Genomic DNA, 17,726 nt, shown 5'->3' on the forward strand with positions numbered 1-17,726 from the left:
CATGTTGAAATGCCGTAGCCAGTATACACTTCCTTAAAATAGTCAGAATTAATCTTTTACTCAAGAAATCTGTCATTGATTTTGACGTTTTTGCCGATGAGATCTTAGTCGCGCCATTTTACATCTAACTAAAGATGTTTGGTGCAGTATTTCTAAATAAAAAAATGTGCATGAAAACTAGTCGTCTCTCGTTGAAGGACAACAGACTTTACTGAATAATCCCTACTGTTGACCAATCACTGACGAAGGGGCGTAGACTTCGGCTACTGACTTCGGCTTGCCTCAAACATTTTTGTGTGCCCGAACAACCAAAAAAAACCTTACCGAAGTCCAAAACCAACAAAAAAGTCACAAAATGTTGTCATAATATATGCACAAACTCTTCCGAACTGTTTCGGCTGGGAAGCATGCGGACGCCTTTAGTCACGTCTCTATTTGGGTATTCAGGGTGCCCAATATAGAAAGCCAACTCCGTTGTTCTTAGCTATTCATTTTTCCATGGATTTTCTCTGTACATTTGCCTTCCTGTAATTCTCCAGCTTGTGTCAATTAAGTTATTGTAGGATAAATACATTGTTGTGTTGAGCAATGAGCTGCAGCCTTCCAGCAGTAAGTCCAGTCAGCTGTCAATATGAAAATGTCCAGTAATGCAGTGGTGGTCACTGGTCCTGTTTGTGGACGTCTGTGTGTTTGATGTCCACATCTCCACACACAGCTTTTCCAGGTGTTTTCTTAACACGTGGTTTGACCCACTCACATCAGAAAGAGAGCCCTGGAAACTACCAGCAGCACTGGTGCACTAGGAGCACAGTACGCTGCTCCTCTGAATCATTCCCACCGTTCAAGGATTAGTGTATATAAAATGGATTGTGAGTGTGAGTGGTGTGAGTGTAGTGAGTGTGTGTGTGTGAGTGTGTGAGTGAGACAGGAGAATCTGGTGCGATCAGAGAGAGAGGAGAATGAGAGAGAGAGGAGAATCTGGTGCGATCAGAGAGAGAGAGGAGAATCTGGTGCGATCAGAGAGAGAGAGAGAGGAGAATCTGGTGCGATCAGAGAGAGAGAGGAGAATCTGGTGCGATCAGAGAGAGAGGAGAATCTGGTGCGATCAGAGAGAGAGAGGATAATCTGGTGCGATCAGAGAGAGAGAGGATAATCTGGTGCGATCAGAGAGAGAGAGAAGAATCTGGTGCGATCAGAGAGAGAGAGAGGAGAATCTGGTGCGATCAGAGAGAGAGAGGATAATCTGGTGCGATCAGAGAGAGAGAGGAGAATCTGGTGCGATCAGAGAGAGAGAGGAGAATCTGGTGCGATCAGAGAGAGAGAGGAGAATCTGGTGCGATCAGAGAGAGAGAGGAGAATCTGGTGCGATCATTTGGCCTTAGTATAAGAAGGAAATATATATAAATAATGTACCCATGGTCTACAGCAGATTTAAGTTGCAGACTAGGCCTACACATTTCAATCTGGAAATCAGAAAATCTGGAGCACTAGTGCAGGGGTGTGTGTGTGTTTTGATTGTGACCTAGAGGATTTCCCTTGAGGGAAGTACAATTGTGCCGTGGAAGGGAAGTGAGCTCTTCATCTGTCATTGAATACAAAACCGTTGCAATGCAGAATTACATTTCAATGCACCACAATTATGTGTTCAATATCAATCATTAGCCTACCAGTATAATATTTGCATTCATGTTCTATTTTGGGTTCTGGTTAGATTGCATCCATTATGATTGTATTGTTTTTGAGAGCCAACCAGTCACGTCTGACAGCCTGGTTGTTGGGCAGACTTGATGTGTAATGCCACATTGTTTTGTTTTCCTGGTCTTTTCCCTTAAATACCTCTTCATAAATAGTCTACCCATCCATTACTGCTGTGGTGTTTTAGGAAAATATAACCAAACACATACACACTGTAGTCAGTCTTTATTTGGGCAGCAAATATATATATGGCTGATTTAATGTCCTAAAATAAGGCTATGACTAGATCACCTAATTGTACCTTCAGCTTCCATGAGCGGTTAAGGCAGGTGCTGGCTAGAACTATGTGTGGTAGGCCTATGGTAAAGAACACTACTACTGGCTTGTATGGTGATGCAGTGCAGATATTGGTCAAGGATGGGACAGCTCCTAGCCCTAGACAGAGGTAGGAGTGAGAGACACCACACACACACACGGTTTGAGCAGGGCATCTGCCTCTGCTGCAGAGGGAATAGTTAGGGTCTGCAGCTGTGTCTCTGTCTATGTGTTAATATGTGTACATCTAGATCACATGTCCCAAGCCCATGTTGACTCTAGAACTGGCTTTTTATTCCAGGAGCGTTGTGTTGTTGTGTGTCTGGTCTTCATGTAGAGATGACACCCATGGAGCTATAGGCATCCACTCTGGCAGACAGACGACATCCTCAGGAACTCTTAGTTTCTTTGATCAAAACCAGAAACCCAGTCCACTCCCTCCGAAATGTCCAAGTTCTGTGTTTGAGTAAGTATTGTATTACACTGACTTTATGGTCTTTTAATATTTACCATATGTTATATTTAAACAGCATGCTGCCTCATGTAACACTATACCTTATAATTTGAGAAGTCTGTGGGTTTGGCTTTATTGTTTTACCTGGTTCATTGTAAGTCTAAAGTGTTTTGAATATGTTGGGCTACGTTTCCAAGGAGCTCTCTGTTCTCTGTCCAGGGTGTTTTCTCTCCAAGCTGAAACTATTCCTTACAAACAGGAAGGGAACTCAACTTCCTGTGGGTTAATCCTGCTCCTGGTAGCTTCCTGTTCCACACAATCACGACCACACAGACACACTGACCTAATGCTCCGTAAGGATTTTACCTCACAGCAACCTTCACATTAAAGTCAACCATGTTTGTGTTTAGATTTATGCTTCCTATACACTACCAGTCAAAAGTTTTAGAACACCTACTCATTCAAGGCATCAAAACTATGAAATAACACATATGGAATCATGTAGGAACCAAAAAAGTGTTAAACAAATCAAAATATATTTCAAATAGCCACCCTTTGCCTTGATGACAGCTTTTCACACTCTTGGCATTCTCTCAACCAGCTTCATGAGGTAGTCACCTGGAATGCATTTCAATTAACAGGTGTGCCTTCTTAAAAGTTAATTTGTGGAATTTCTTTCCTTCTTAATGCGTTTGAGCCAATCAGTTGTGTTGTGACAAGGTAGGGGGGGTATACAGAAGATAGCCCTATTTGGTAAAATACCAATTCCATATTATGGCATGAACAGCTCAAATAAGCAAAGAGAAACGACAGTGCATCATTACTTTAAGACTTGAAGGCCAGTCAATACGGAACATTTCAAGAACTTTGAAAGTTTCTTCAAGTGCAGTCGCAAAAACCATCAAGCGCTATGATTAAACTGGCTCTCATGAGGACCGCCACAGGAATGGAAGACCCAGAGTTTTGATGTCTTCATTATTATTCTACAATGTAGAAAATAGTAATAATAAAGCAAACCCTTGAATGAGTAGGTGTTCTAAAACCTTTGGACCGGTAGTGAATGTACTATACACTCTTAGAAAAAAAGTTTCCAAAAGGGTTCTTCGGTTGTCCCAACAGGAGAACCCTTTTTGGTTCCAGGTAGAACCCTTTTGAAAGGGGACAACTGAAGGAGAGTATGAAGACTACTAGCTATAGCAAGGATGTTACAAAAACCTGACCAAACCCACCAAAGCAGCTGTTGACAGTACAAGGGCACTATGTTGGCAGTGACACTCCCATGTTTTTGATTCTATAAAAGGATGATGACTAATAGTGTACTGTAACTCGTAATCAAGGAACACACAGAACAGAAACTTCTCCCTCTCTCCCTGTGTTTCCTGTTTGCTCATGAGATCACTCATACCTGACCTAACCTCATCACCTGGTCTCGTGACTTTTGGTTTCTCTTACTCTAGTTAGACACCTGAGACTCAAAAATGGCCAGGAGTTGTTAGGCTACAGTTTGTGAATTTCCCACATATGCTTGCATGTTAGCTGTCTAGCTAAATCTGCCACTATTATAGCTCGGTATTGTCTGAGTTGTTGATTATTGCCTGTCCCTTTGAAATAAATTAAAAAATGTATAGTATTTTTGAAAGTGAGAGGAAGCTAGCTACTAGCTCGAACTGTTAGTTCCCCACTTCTCCGTCTGGTTGTTGTATTTACAGAGGAAGGAGGAAGTGACCATATAAATATAATTACTAGAACGGGCATCTCAGTTAAAGTCAATGTTCTATAATTCTATTTCTAATGAGGTGACCTGTCCTCAGCTTCCTCACGCCTCTGTCTCACTGATTATCCTGCATGTTTCCAGATTCTCTGAGTGAAAACTACAACTGTAATCATCATGGATAACAGGAGTTATTTATAGCAGCTTGTCTTCCTTCCAGCATGGGGGAGTAATGAGGAGGGAGCACTGGAGCACAGTCATCATTTAATGAGTGAGGTAGCTCTAACCCTCTCATCCACAGCTAACGCTCTCAACTGCTAATCACACACACACACACACACAATCAGAGCACCATCGCTAGACAGAGAATCAGGACGAGGGAGCTTGCTATATACCTAAACTCTACAACACAGAGCATGAAAGAGCCCCAGTCCTCCTACTGAAAGCTGTCTGCTACCGGTTATTTCTGGGCTGTCAGTAGTATTGCCAGTACTGTGTTGTGTGTAGTCTTTGAAGCAGGCCGGAGAGGAGAGGAGCTGAGGCGGCTGTCTTGGAGGGCTCAGTAACACAAAGAGCCCATTTAACCACAGATCAAGGCCCAGGCTGTACACTGGGCTGTCCACGCCTGCCTACCCTTTGTTTCTCAACAGGGCCTCTCTGGCCACGGCTCAAGCCTGACTAAATGTGAATCATGGTATAAATATACCAAACATCCCCCTCCAAGATCAAGACACACATTGTTTTATGTAACTCTACTGGGACTTAGTGATTAGATAATCACCATTGTGGGGGGGCTTTGTTCCTGTCATATTTTTGTTCTGGAACATTAGATGTTGTTTAGCTAGATTTGACTGAAGTAATTTGCTTTGGCCCTATGCTACAAGGCTTAATATTCCTGTAACAGTTTCCATCAGATAGTATTGTTAGCATTTGCTACGTGAGTCAAATGGGTGAATGCAAGGCTGTGCTGACCTGGCTGAAACAATATTCACTCCCAGTGTTCTCCTACTGTTCATGGGTGTCTAGGAGGGGAGAAAAGGTCCCAGTCAGGGATTTGTCCATCTGCATTTATTTTCAACAGGAATGATAGTGTTCGGTGGTATTGCGCTCGGTATTCGATGTGTAGTACTAATGCGTATCATAGCAACAAGTTTCACTGTTCTTTTAAATAGTGTCCTTGCAGATGGCCTCTTCAGGATTGTTCCCAGCAGTAGTACATGTCTTTTTATGGCTGTAACAGCCATGCATAACGTCATCAGATTAGGACCTGATTTCTGCAGTGTTTTCTCTGTACCAGACCCTGTTCTACACTCTACTCACACTTCACATCAAGCTGTTTAATCGCTGCTCCAGATTGTTGTGAATCATGAAAAAGATAATCCCATCAGAGAAGAAGACGAGAGCAGAGTTTAGCCGTACTGGAGTAAACAGTCCTCAGTGATCAAGAGCTCCTCTCTCTCCTAATTTATATCTCTCCTCCTGACTCACTAACCACCCTTCTCTGAACCAGAGGCCTACCGATAACCGCTAAGTCCTGCGCCCTCATGACCGGTACTGCCAGTCACACCCTACCGACACGATAAGGCCCTTCCCAGTCAGACACGTCTCACTACTAAGGCCTTTCTCTGAGTCATCACACCAGCGAAAGGAAAAACCACAGGAGGGGAAGAGGGAGGAAACAATGGACGTTGAAGGAAATTCTTCAGCGTGTGTGTCTGTCTGCACTGTCTTCTAACATCTGGGCCCACAGCTGGAAGGGTGTGTGTGAGGGGGGATGGTTAGGGTAAGTGCAGGGAGAGGCAGTGAATCATAAGCCTTCTTCATTGTCTCAGGCTCCCGTATTTAGAGAGAGATCAGGCATTTATTGTTAATGCTGTACGTTGATACTCTGCTGGGAGTAGTTTGCGTGTGTGTATAGAGACAAATCTCTAAAATGTAATCTGGCCACAGTTTTAATTTAATGTATCCTGTGTATCCAGTTACTGGCCATACAGAGTATGTATGTCAGTTACAGCCTTGCTCCCTTCCTCTCCCCTTATAGCTTCACCACCCCAGTGTAGTGTTCATCCTAAGACAAGGCCCCCTTGTCACATGGTCCACAAACAGCATGGACATTTTTCTCATGGCTTGGGCCCCCACTGTCTGCTTTGCAATGTACTGTTGGCTGAATGTATGACCTCCAGCCTTACAAACACTTGACAGGAATGTGTGGTAGGGGGGCGGCTTTGGCAAAATGGTTCAGGCCCCCCCACATAATGGTGGGCCGACTGTGGGAGTCTCAGGGGCAGACAGTGGGAGGGAGGAGCAGCACAAACCCTGCCTGCCTGAGCCAATTATGGACACGAATAACATCCACATTGAGCTGCATGAAAATCAGGGTCAAGGGGTTAACTATGTGTTCATTACAGATATGTGGGGAGTTCAAGAGAACACATACCCACACCCTGACAGAACTACCGTACCTTACATACCCACACCCTGACAGAACTACCATACTGCACATACCCACACCCTGACAGAACTACCGTACCTTACATACCCACACCCTGACAGAACTACCATACTGCACATACCCACACCCTGACAGAACTACCGTACCTTACATACCCACACCCTGACAAAACTACCGTACCTTACATACCCACACCCTGACAGAACTACCGTACCTTACATACCCACACCCTGACAGAACTACCGTACCTTACATACCCACACCCTGACAGAACTACCGTACCTTACATACCCACACCCTGACAGAACTACCATACCTTACATACCCACACCCTGACAGAACTACCGTACCTTACATACCCACACCCTGACAGAACTACCATACTACACATACCCACACCCTGACAGAACTACCATACCGTACATACCCACACCCTGACAGAACTACCGTACCTTACATACCCACACCCTGACAGAACTACCGTACCGTACATACCCACACCCTGACAGAACTACCATACTGCACATACCCACACCCTGACAGAACTACCATACCGTACATACCCACACCCTGACAGAACTACCATACCGTACATACCCACACCCTGACAGAACTACCATACCGTACATACCCACACCCTGACAGAACTACCATACCGTACATACCCACACCCTGACAGAACTACCATACCGTACATACCCACACCCTGACAGAACTACCATACCGTACATACCCACACCCTGACAGAACTACCATACCGTACATACCCACACCCTGACAAAAACAAGTGATCTCAACTCAAAGCATTCCCACAACCTGACAAAAACTACCCATACCCCGAAAACCCCCACATACCCACACCCTGAAAACACTAGCACTCCTCCTATCCACACCCTGAAAAAAACTACAACTAAAATATGTTGCTGGTCATGTCAATCCTGTAACTTCTTAGTCATATAATATTAGTAAGATATTCCGAGTCTGGCCATTCCAGACATGTTAGTGTGAAACAAGGGAAGAGTCCCCAGGATTCTTAGGCTATGCTGTGTCACTTATTTTGAACTCTCATGGCTGTCTCCACCCTGCTTCTCAGCTCTCCTAAACCAACATCTCAATTTCTGGGCACGGCACCAAATAGCTGGGACTCATATTTGTGCTGTCTTCACCAGGTCCACTCAGCATTAGCCAGACAAAACATGAACAGTCTAGAGGAGACCGTAATAGTCCTGATGATGATGATGAAGAGGAGGTTGATCACAATGTTGTTAGGCGTTGGCTCGTTTTTCTTTTTGTATCATTACAGCTAAATGCCTGGATACCAGAAGTCCTTGTTGTGCATCAGTCAGACTTCTAAAAGTGTATTTGTGGGTGCAGAGCTGTAATTTAAAGCTGTAGGCCAAAGCACGGTCACGGGTGGAGCAGATATGTGGGGAGGACAGGACAGAGGGCGGTGTTAGACCCAGAGAGGGAGGGAGATGCCTGTTTGTGGGATGAATTCACCACCACTGTCTGTCTGGGTTCTGGTGTTTCCTTTGTAAGTGTTACTGTTAGCTTAATCCACACCGGCAGGCAGCACTGAGGTCCAGGTAGACCTTGCTCACCTAGGATGAACCTCGAAACAATCTCAAGATGGTCCATCTTTTTATAGCAAACAAATGTTCACTTGCACTGTAAACCAGATTGAATCTGTGCAGGCTGCCTACTCATGTGCAACACACGTTTATAATGTTTGCAGATTACACTTCACATTGGTATTCACAAAAGTGCAAGAGAGCTATTTCGGGGTCTGTCTCATTATATATATTTTTTGTCATTTAGCAGACGCTCTTATCCAGAGCGACTTACAGGAGCAATTAGGGTTAAGTGCCTTGCTTAAGGGCACATCAACAGATTTTTCACCTAGTCGGCTCGGGGATTCGAACCAGCGACCTTTCGGTTACTGGCACAACGCTCTTACCCACTACGCTACCTGCCGCCTCATCCCCAGTGATGCATGCAGTAACACAGACGTGGGAACCAACGGTGGCGAAACTGCTGTGTGTATGTGTGTGTTCAGTAACACTACAGTGGTGAAATCCCAGTGGTCTGTGGTGCAGTCAGTCAGTGTTTGGGGTATAATGGTCCTCAGGCTATCGCTCTCTCCTCTCTCTGTCAGTCCGCTGGGTACCCAGTAAAGAGCTGTGCCCTCCAGGCAGCCTCCTCTCCTCAGCATGAAACCCAGACCATCACAAGTGCTCTGCAAATGGAGAGAGCACATGATAGGCTTTTAAAACCATGACTGAGTATCCAGCCACTCAGAGACACTCCGAGGTCTACCACAAGTTAAATCTCTCCCTCAGCCTTTAGAAGAAAATCCTTTCCTTTGAATATCGTTTTTTACCCTGTCGATACATACATGACCTCCCGTGGACTTTTACCCTGGTTCAAAATGCTCATTATCACAGTGTTAACCGCTTACCCTCATTACCCTAATGCTGATAGTGACACTTCTCTCCCTCTCTCTCTCCCTGTCTTAGAGCGCAGCGATGGAGGAAACTGTAATATGGGAACAGCACACAGTGACCCTTCACAGGGTAAGTGTTTACCTCTCTCCGTTACTATCTCTCTCTCCTTATTCCTCTGTAGCCCTCTCTCCATCCCTCCATCATCATCCCCCTCTCTCAGTGCCGGGAAGGCCAGTTGCAGGATCAGGAAGTGTACTGATGGAGCACACAATGGGCCCAGCATACAGATGTCAGGAAGCTGTGGTGAGGAAGAGCGAGCTATGTAGCGTCCTCTTCCTGTGTGTTTATCTTCTCTTCCTGTTGGCAGCCAGCCCCATGGCGCTCTAGGATCACAGGGAATACTGTATGTTATGTAGACTACACATTAACTGGTCTATGTTAGTACCTAGGGCTGGAAATTGCCAGTGACCTCACGATACGATATTATCGCGATACTTTGGTACTGATACAAAATGTATTGCGATTCTCACGATTCTATATGTATTGCGATTCGATACTGTGATTTTATTACTGTTGAGAATTAGAATAGTAGGTATACACCAGGTGCAATAAAAAAATGTGGTTGTGCATCATCAGTTTTTCTCTTGTTATGTCAGTCACTGTGATGATCATCCCATGTCCTCCATCACTTGATCTAAAGAAATTATGAATAACCAGACACTGACGATGATTCATTAAAAGGTGAAGGTAGATCGTCAGAAATGTGTATGATTACCTTGTATTTCCTAGTTTATTTAAGAGGGTTCTGTTCATTTCCTGTTCAGAGCATTGACAGGCAAGTGGGGTGCGTTCGAGCGCATAGTTAATGAATAGTACGGGTAGTGCTCTAATAGCTTATCCTGGGGGGACGTACATGTTCATATCCCCAAATTATAGTTATTCATTAAGCATGGTTGTCACGCCCTGACTCAGGGGACGTTTATTTGTTGAGTCAGGGTGTGTATATTCCGTGTTGTGTTTGTTCATTGTTGTAGAATCTAGTATGTCTAGATCTACAGTGGGGAAAAAAAGTATTTAGTCAGCCACCAATTGTGCAAGTTCTCCCACTTAAAAAGATGACAGAGGCCTGTAATTTTCATCATAGGTACACGTCAACTATGACAGACAAAATGAGAAAAAAAAATCCAGAAAATCACATTGTAGGATTTTTTATGAATTTATTTGCAAATTATGGTGGAAAATAAGTATTTGGTCAATAACAAAAGTTTCTCAATACTTTGTTATATACCCTTTGTTGGCAATGACACAGGTCAAACGTTTTCTGTAAGTCTTCACAAGGTTTTCACACACTGTTGCTGGTATTTTGGCCCATTCCTCCATGCAGATCTCCTCTAGAGCAGTGATGTTTTGGGGCTGTTGCTGGGCAACACGGACTTTCAACTCCCTCCAAAGATTTTCTATGGGGTTGAGATCTGGAGACTGGCTAGGCCACTCCAAGACCTTGAAATGCTTCTTACGAAGCCACTCCTTCGTTGCCCGGGCGGTGTGTTTGGGATCATTGTCATGCTGAAAGACCCAGCCACGTTTCATCTTCAATGCCCTTGCTGATGGAAGGAGGTTTTCACTCAAAATCTCACGATACATGGCCCCATTCTTTCCTTTACACGGATCAGTCGTTGTGGTCCCTTTGCAGAAAAACAGCCCCAAAGCATGATGTTTCCACCCCCATGCTTCACAGTAAGTATGGTGTTCTTTGGATGCAACTCAGCATTCTTTGTCCTCCAAACACGACGAGTTGAGTTTTTACCAAAAAGTTATATTTTGGTTTCATCTGACCATATGACATTCTCCCAATCCTCTTCTAGATCATCCAAATGCACTCTAGCAAACTTCAGACGGGCCTGGACATGTACTGGCTTAAGCAGGGGGACACGTCTGGCACTGCAGTATTTGAGTCCCTGGCGGCGTAGTGTGTTACTGATGGTAGGCTTTGTTACTTTGGTCCCAGCTCTCTGCAGGTCATTCACTAGGTCCCCCCGTGTGGTTCTGGGATTTTTGCTCACCGTTCTTGTGATCATTTTGACCCCACGGGGTGAGATCTTGCGTAGAGCCCCAGATCGAGGGAGATTATCAGTGGTCTTGTATGTCTTCCATTTCCTAATAATTGCTCCCACAGTTGATTTCTTCAAACCAAGCTGCTTACATATTGCAGATTCAGTCTTCCCAGCCTGGTGCAGGTCTACAATTTTGTTTCTGGTGTCTTTTGACAGCTCTTTGGTCTTGGCCATAGTGGAGTTTGGAGTGTGACTGTTTGAGGTTGTGGACAGGTGTCTTTTATACTGATAACAAGTTCAAACAGGTGCCATTAATACAGGTAACGAGTGGAGGACAGAGGAGCCTCTTAAAGAAGAAGTTACAGGTCTGTGAGAGCCAGAAATCTTGCTTGTTTGTAGGTGACCAAATACTTATTTTCCACCATAATTTGCAAATAAATTCATTAAAAATCCTACAATGTGATTTTCTGAATTTTTTTTTCTCAATTTGTCTGTCATAATTGATGTGTACCTATGATGAAAATTACAGGCCTCTCTCATCTTTTTAAGTGGGAGAACTTGCACAATTGGTGGTTGACTAAATACTTTTTTTCCCCACTGTATGTTGGCCGGTGTGGTTCTCAATCAGAGGCAGCTGTCGCTTGTTGTCTCTGATTGGGGACCATACTTAGGCAGCCTATTGGCACTAGTGGGTTGTGGGATCTTGTTCCGTGTTAAGGTATGTTGTGTTGCGCTGCCTTGGACTTCACGTATCGTTTGTTTATTGTTTTGTCGTGGTGTTTATTCGTTAATAAACATGTATGCATATCACGCTGCGCCTTGGTCCGTCCCGTTCGTCAACGATCGTGACAATGGTTTAGCACAGTTATTGAGATGTGTGCTGGTATATATTCAAGTATGTTTATGATCTGAAGACGTTTAGATTGTAATTCAAGTCTTTTGAATGTTAATTGATCAGTGTGTGAAATGCCTTGTTTTCATTGGTCAAATGCATTATGGGTAGGTGTATAAGAACCCTTTATTGTCATTGTTTAAGAGACAGGACAGGGAACAGGTCGGCATGCTGCCGGTTACAGGCATATTTGAAGCCTGGGTTTTTCTTCTCTTTGATCAACAACCAGTTTCACTGTCTATTTTCTACACCTGCAAATAAAAAGCTTCACTCTGGGCAAGATAAGTCTCTATCTGCTGTTTCCTCCACACTGTTAGAATCCTATTGCTGGGTCAACTTCACAGTCACTGACAGTCATTCAATTAGCCATGTCAGCTAACAATGTTTAGATTGGTAAGTTATTTAAACTTGTAGTAATCATTGCCGAATACCGACCAGCCCTGAACTCCGGGGGCCCATATTGATTTTGTTAGTCACTCCCACTCAGATATCATATTAACATGACATAAGTCATGACAAAATGTGTAGAATTGCATGAAATGTGTTATGAAATTGCTTCATTTTCTCTCGCCCCATGGCAAAATGTGTAGAATTGCATGAAATTTGTTATGGAATTGCTACATTTTCTCTCGCCCCATGGCAAAATGTGTAGAATTGCATGAAATTAACTTTAAAACTTCTCTCCGTGGTCAAAGGGGGAGGCCACTAAAATGTTTTGCCCGCGAGGGGGCATGATTTCAGGAACTTGGATCCCAGGAAAACACAGAATTTCTCATTTGGGTCTCAGACTGAACTAGTTGAAGAACCCCTACACTAGAGCATTGGAAAGCAAAACAACTCTACTGTAACAAGAGTAGAATCACAACAGTGGTGAAGACAACTCCCTTAACAACACCATATTATTATCCCACTTACACTTGGTATAGACCTACCACTTAAATTAGTTAACCCCATAATTGCACTGTAGTAAGCATGTCATTAAGTTTTCAATGACATACGCTCACAGGAGTAGACTAGTGAAACCTCAGGTGATGTGTAGACATATTGTTAACTAGGATCATCTCATGGCTGTCTGGAGGGGTGCCATGTTTAATAACATAACAACGACCATAGGAGTTGGCTACACGACACTAACAGATCTGGGACCAGGCTAGAGGCATGCAGTCAATGTGTGGTTGTGTCAGCGAGCTGATCACCACCAGGGTTATTATAAGTGTCTCTCCTCTGTCTCCAGTCCTGAGTGTCTGTGTGGCGTCCTGGCCTGGCCATCTGTCAGGAGATCAGGAGTCAGGACAGAGTCAGGCTGGCTGTGATAATAGAGGCTTCAGTTAGAGGTGACAGACTGACTAGAGAGGAGAGAGACCTGAGAGCAGATCAGATCACTGTGCCAGACACAACTCTTCTCTCTCTCTCTCTATCTCTCTCTCAGGAGACGACCATGGACCTAACACACACTAATCCTAGTGCTATAGCAAGGCTAAATGAAGGGATGGTTTATAGCTTTTGATTGTGCTTAAATAAAATGACTAGAGTTTAGAGTAGCTGTTTTTTTTCTTCTATGTATCATATCTGCTATTCTAACTGAACTGAGGGAGTATGCCCTATGTATTCTTCTACTGTGTACAGTATTATGTTCAAGTGCCTTCAGGCAAAACTCACAGACAGATGAAATGAAGAAAACATGCACTGTTGTCCCAGACCTCATGTCTCCAACTTCTGTTGTGTCTGTGTGCGTGATGTGTACAGGCCCCAGGGTTTGGGTTCGGCATAGCCATCTCAGGGGGCCGGGACAACCCTCACTTCCAGAGTGGTGAGACCTCCATCGTCATCTCTGACGTCCTGAAGGGAGGCCCAGCAGAAGGGCTCTTATCGTAAGTGCAGAAAACACTTTCAGTAGGCTTAATCTGGGTCTGGGTAACCAGCCCTATATGTTACCGCTATGGTGTTGATTTGGGTGTGGTCAATGTAGATCCTGACCGTGATTGAACCTCCTTGTTTCTCTTCTCCTTCCAGGGAAAATGACCGCGTGGTAATGGTCAACGCAGTGTCCATGGACAACGTAGAGCATGCTTACGCTGTGCAGCAGCTTCGGAAGAGTGGAAAGAATGCAAAAATAGTGAGTTATTGTATTCCTCAGGGGAATGGACAACAGGCTAATCTTATTGTTTTGGTCCACCTTCCTCAGCAAGTACATTCCTCTTCTATGAATGCCACCCTAGGGATTTAGATATGTTTCTAACCTAATTGATTTGATAAGAGGTCATTTGAGGTGGTTGAGAATGACATCATGTCCCTTTCTTTCCCCCCACAGACGATCCGAAGGAAACGGAAGGTTCAGATCCCGGTGTCTCGCCCGGGGGACAGAGAGACTATGTCCGAACACGAGGAAGAGGACACTGATGAAGACGATGGTTGCGAGCAGTACAGCGGCCGCAGCGGGCCCACCAGCGCCTACGGAGCGGCGAGTGGCGGCACGGCCAGCAGGCGGACGAACGAGCGCGAGCGTGAACGCAGCAACAGCAGCCGGCGGGAACACAGTGCATCGCGAGAGAGGAGCATCTCGCCCCGCTCTGGCCGATCCCAAGGCTCCTCCACACCGTCCCGCCCAGCCAAAGTCACCCTTGTCAAGTCCCGCAAGAATGAAGGTGGGCACCGCAATGTCCAGCTTAGGTCTTCAGCATGAGTGATTGCATTTTGCGGTTTTCTTTCTTTTGGTATTGTCAGTTTGACCTAATTTACCCTCCAGTCAGTCAGTCAGTAATATCATGGCAGCCTAACGAAGGTGATCTGCCTCTCATCGACATAACTCTAGTCTGATGACTGGAGAGGACAGCTCTCCAAGGCCTCACTGTCACGACTTCCGCCGAGGCTGCCTCCCCTCCTTGTTCGGGCAGGTTTCGGCGTTCGGCGTCACCGGCTTACTAGTTACTTAATCATCACTCCATTTGTCTTGTCTTCAATCACACACACCTGGTCCTTATTCCCTCATTAGTCATGGTATAAGTGTTCCCTCTGCTTCCTTGGCTGTGTGGGTGATTGTTTATTGTGGAGGTTAGTGAAGCTCGGTGGAGCTCGTGTATTGTGTATCGACGGGAGTATTTTTCCCGTGTGCCTTGTATTTTCCAGTGCGCCTGTTTTGTGCCCAGAGTGTGTTTGACGCATTTCTGCGTAAACCTGTATTTTGCGGATTAAAGCCTGTTATTCTGTGATTTACCCTCCTGTACCTGACTCCTTCATCACCACCTCATCACAGAATAACATGCTTTAATCCGCAAAATACAGGTTTACGTCAAACACACTCCAGGGCACAAAACAGGCGCACTGGAAAATACAAGGCACACGGGAAAAATACTCCCGTCGATACACAATACACGAGCTCCACCGAGCTTCACTAACCTCCACAATAAACAATCACCCACACAGACAAGGAAGCAGACGGAACACTTATACCATGACTAATGAGGGAATAAGGACCAGGTGTGTGTGATTGAAGACAAGACAAATGGAGTGATAATAAATGGATCGGCAGTAACTAGTAAGCCGGTGACACCGAACGCCGAAACCTGCCCGAACAAGGAGGGGAGGCAGCCTCGGCGGAAGTCGTGACACTCACTCAGATGAGCACAAAGTCAATGTCAGCACCTCCACTCCCTCACGACCCTCCCTGACAACGCTGGTGATTGATTGGTGCTCAGGCAAAGTCTTGTGAATATATAGTGGCCATTATTAACAAGAGAATGACCCGTCCGCAGACACTGAGCTGTCTCCTCAGCCAATGAGATAAGATCTCCAGCTATCCTGTAGGTCCTCTTTGGTCATGATACCCCTCTGTGAGAGGGAGATGAACTTTAATGGCTGCCATGAAACATGGTCTCCTCCTCACTCACTGCCCACTCACTCACTCTCTCATACTGTTTTAATATGACACATCAAGTACTAGCAGCAAATTGTTATCTTTATATCCATGTTAACGACCCTACTGTTTTATAAGGTGTGGTATTGCACAGTGCTCTGCTAATATCGTTTTGTTGTTGTTCAAAGCAGAGTATGGTCTGCGTTTGGCCAGCCACATCTTTGTGAAGGACATCTCCCCAGAGAGCCTGGCAGCACGGGACGGAAACATCCAGGAGGGAGACGTGGTGCTGAAGGTGAGAACCAGAGACATGATGGGGCTAGTCGTTATAGACGATGACCTGGAGTGGGAAGGTCGCCGGTTCAAATCCTGGGACGGGCACTTAAAGAAACAGGGACTGAACTGCGATACAGAGCAGAAATATACTAAGCATACCACTTCACATGAGGCAATATTTTGGGCATGCATACACTAGTAAGCTACTGTAGATATTGGAAGGTTGCCAGGGCCTCACAAAGAGTTGGGGAGGGATATACAATGCACTACCTTTACACTAACTTCATCAACACAACCCACCGTTTCACTTTGACATCTAGCCATTCCACTGATTGATCTGTTTATATGTGCCCACTGAGAGAGATGCCTGTAATGTGAGTTCAAATTCATTAGTATGCCTCTCAGTCCCCAAGCAGGACCAGGCATTCCATGCATTCCATCACTCTCTTTTGTTCCTGACCAGTCAGTCGCTGATGGGAAAGATGTACCTCATCACAAGAATGTACACCCTGGATTCTGACTGTTTGGTCTACTTCACTATGTTCAAAAGAGAGTCCTTGTATAGAACTCAAGTCTTACAAGTGTAGTAACTATGAAAGAGTGTACAAGAAAGAGGGATAACATGTTGTTGTGGGACTTTAGCCTTCCCATATAAACATTTTAACAAGGAGTGGTGATTTCATTTTTATGCAATATTATATGATGGTATGTTCAATCTCTCACTGCAAGTGACCATACGGAAAGCACTGTGCATGTGAAACATTTGCTAAAGCATATCATACATTTTAAAATGTCATTATAGATATTTTACTTCATGGTCAGGTATGCCTTTGGTGTATGTGTGCTATAGCATGAGTCCAAAGTTAAACTGTACAATGATCAGAATGAATCCTTCCTTAAACATCCTCTCCTCTTTTTCTCCCAGATTAACGGCACAGTGACAGAGAACCTGTCGTTAATAGATGCTAAGAAGCTGATTGAGAGGTCAAAGGGCAAGTTAAAGATGGTGGTGCAGAAAGATGATAGAGCCACGTTGCTCAACATCCCTGATATGGACGACAGCATTCCCTCTGGCAACAACTCAGACCGAGACGGTGAGATAGAGCTCTGTGTGTTCTCTATAGGAGGGTAGCATCATCCAATCTCATGTTTAACAACCTCATATTGATTAACAACATTTTGTTTAGCTCACAATATGGCATGATATTGTGAGGGTGCAATTTTCCAGAGGTATTTGAAAAGGAAAGCTTACTACTTAATATTCTTTCTACTGATTTCTAATTTCTTTGAAGTTTACTTGTCATGGTTCAATCGTCATATTAAACACCACTTTGTTCTAACAGACATTTCAGAAATTCATTCACTGACATCAAACCATTCCACTCGATCCCATGATCGAGCACGGGGCAGTCGATCCCGCTCCCCTACCCGTTCTGAGCCCTCAGACCCCTGCCGACACTCACCACGGCAGATCAGCAATGGCAGGTAAGGAAAACACACACACGCTTCCAACACACACACACACACACACACACACACACACACACACACACACACACACACACACACACACATTACAC

At 44.7% G+C, this 17,726-nt stretch overlaps 1 protein-coding gene across 10 annotated transcripts in view; it reads left to right on the forward strand.

The window, feature by feature from the left end:
• Positions 1-17,726, forward strand: part of LOC121559826 (tight junction protein ZO-1) — a gene marked incomplete at its 5' end in the record, with an annotated part of 131,056 nt that overhangs the window by 80,633 nt on the left and 32,697 nt on the right. For 6 of the 10 annotated variants that reach the window (XM_045218072.1, XM_045218077.1, XM_045218078.1 and 3 more), the window contains 7 exon segments: positions 9,144-9,200; positions 13,764-13,888; positions 14,031-14,133; positions 14,329-14,662; positions 16,059-16,165; positions 17,072-17,240; positions 17,490-17,631. In XM_045218072.1, the coding sequence (XP_045074007.1) occupies positions 9,144-9,200; positions 13,764-13,888; positions 14,031-14,133; positions 14,329-14,662; positions 16,059-16,165; positions 17,072-17,240; positions 17,490-17,631 (1,037 nt within the window). 10 annotated transcript variants of the gene reach the window in all.

This window comes from Coregonus clupeaformis, unplaced genomic scaffold, assembly GCF_020615455.1.
Source record: "Coregonus clupeaformis isolate EN_2021a unplaced genomic scaffold, ASM2061545v1 scaf1345, whole genome shotgun sequence".
NCBI classification, from domain to species: Eukaryota; Metazoa; Chordata; class Actinopteri; order Salmoniformes; family Salmonidae; genus Coregonus; species Coregonus clupeaformis.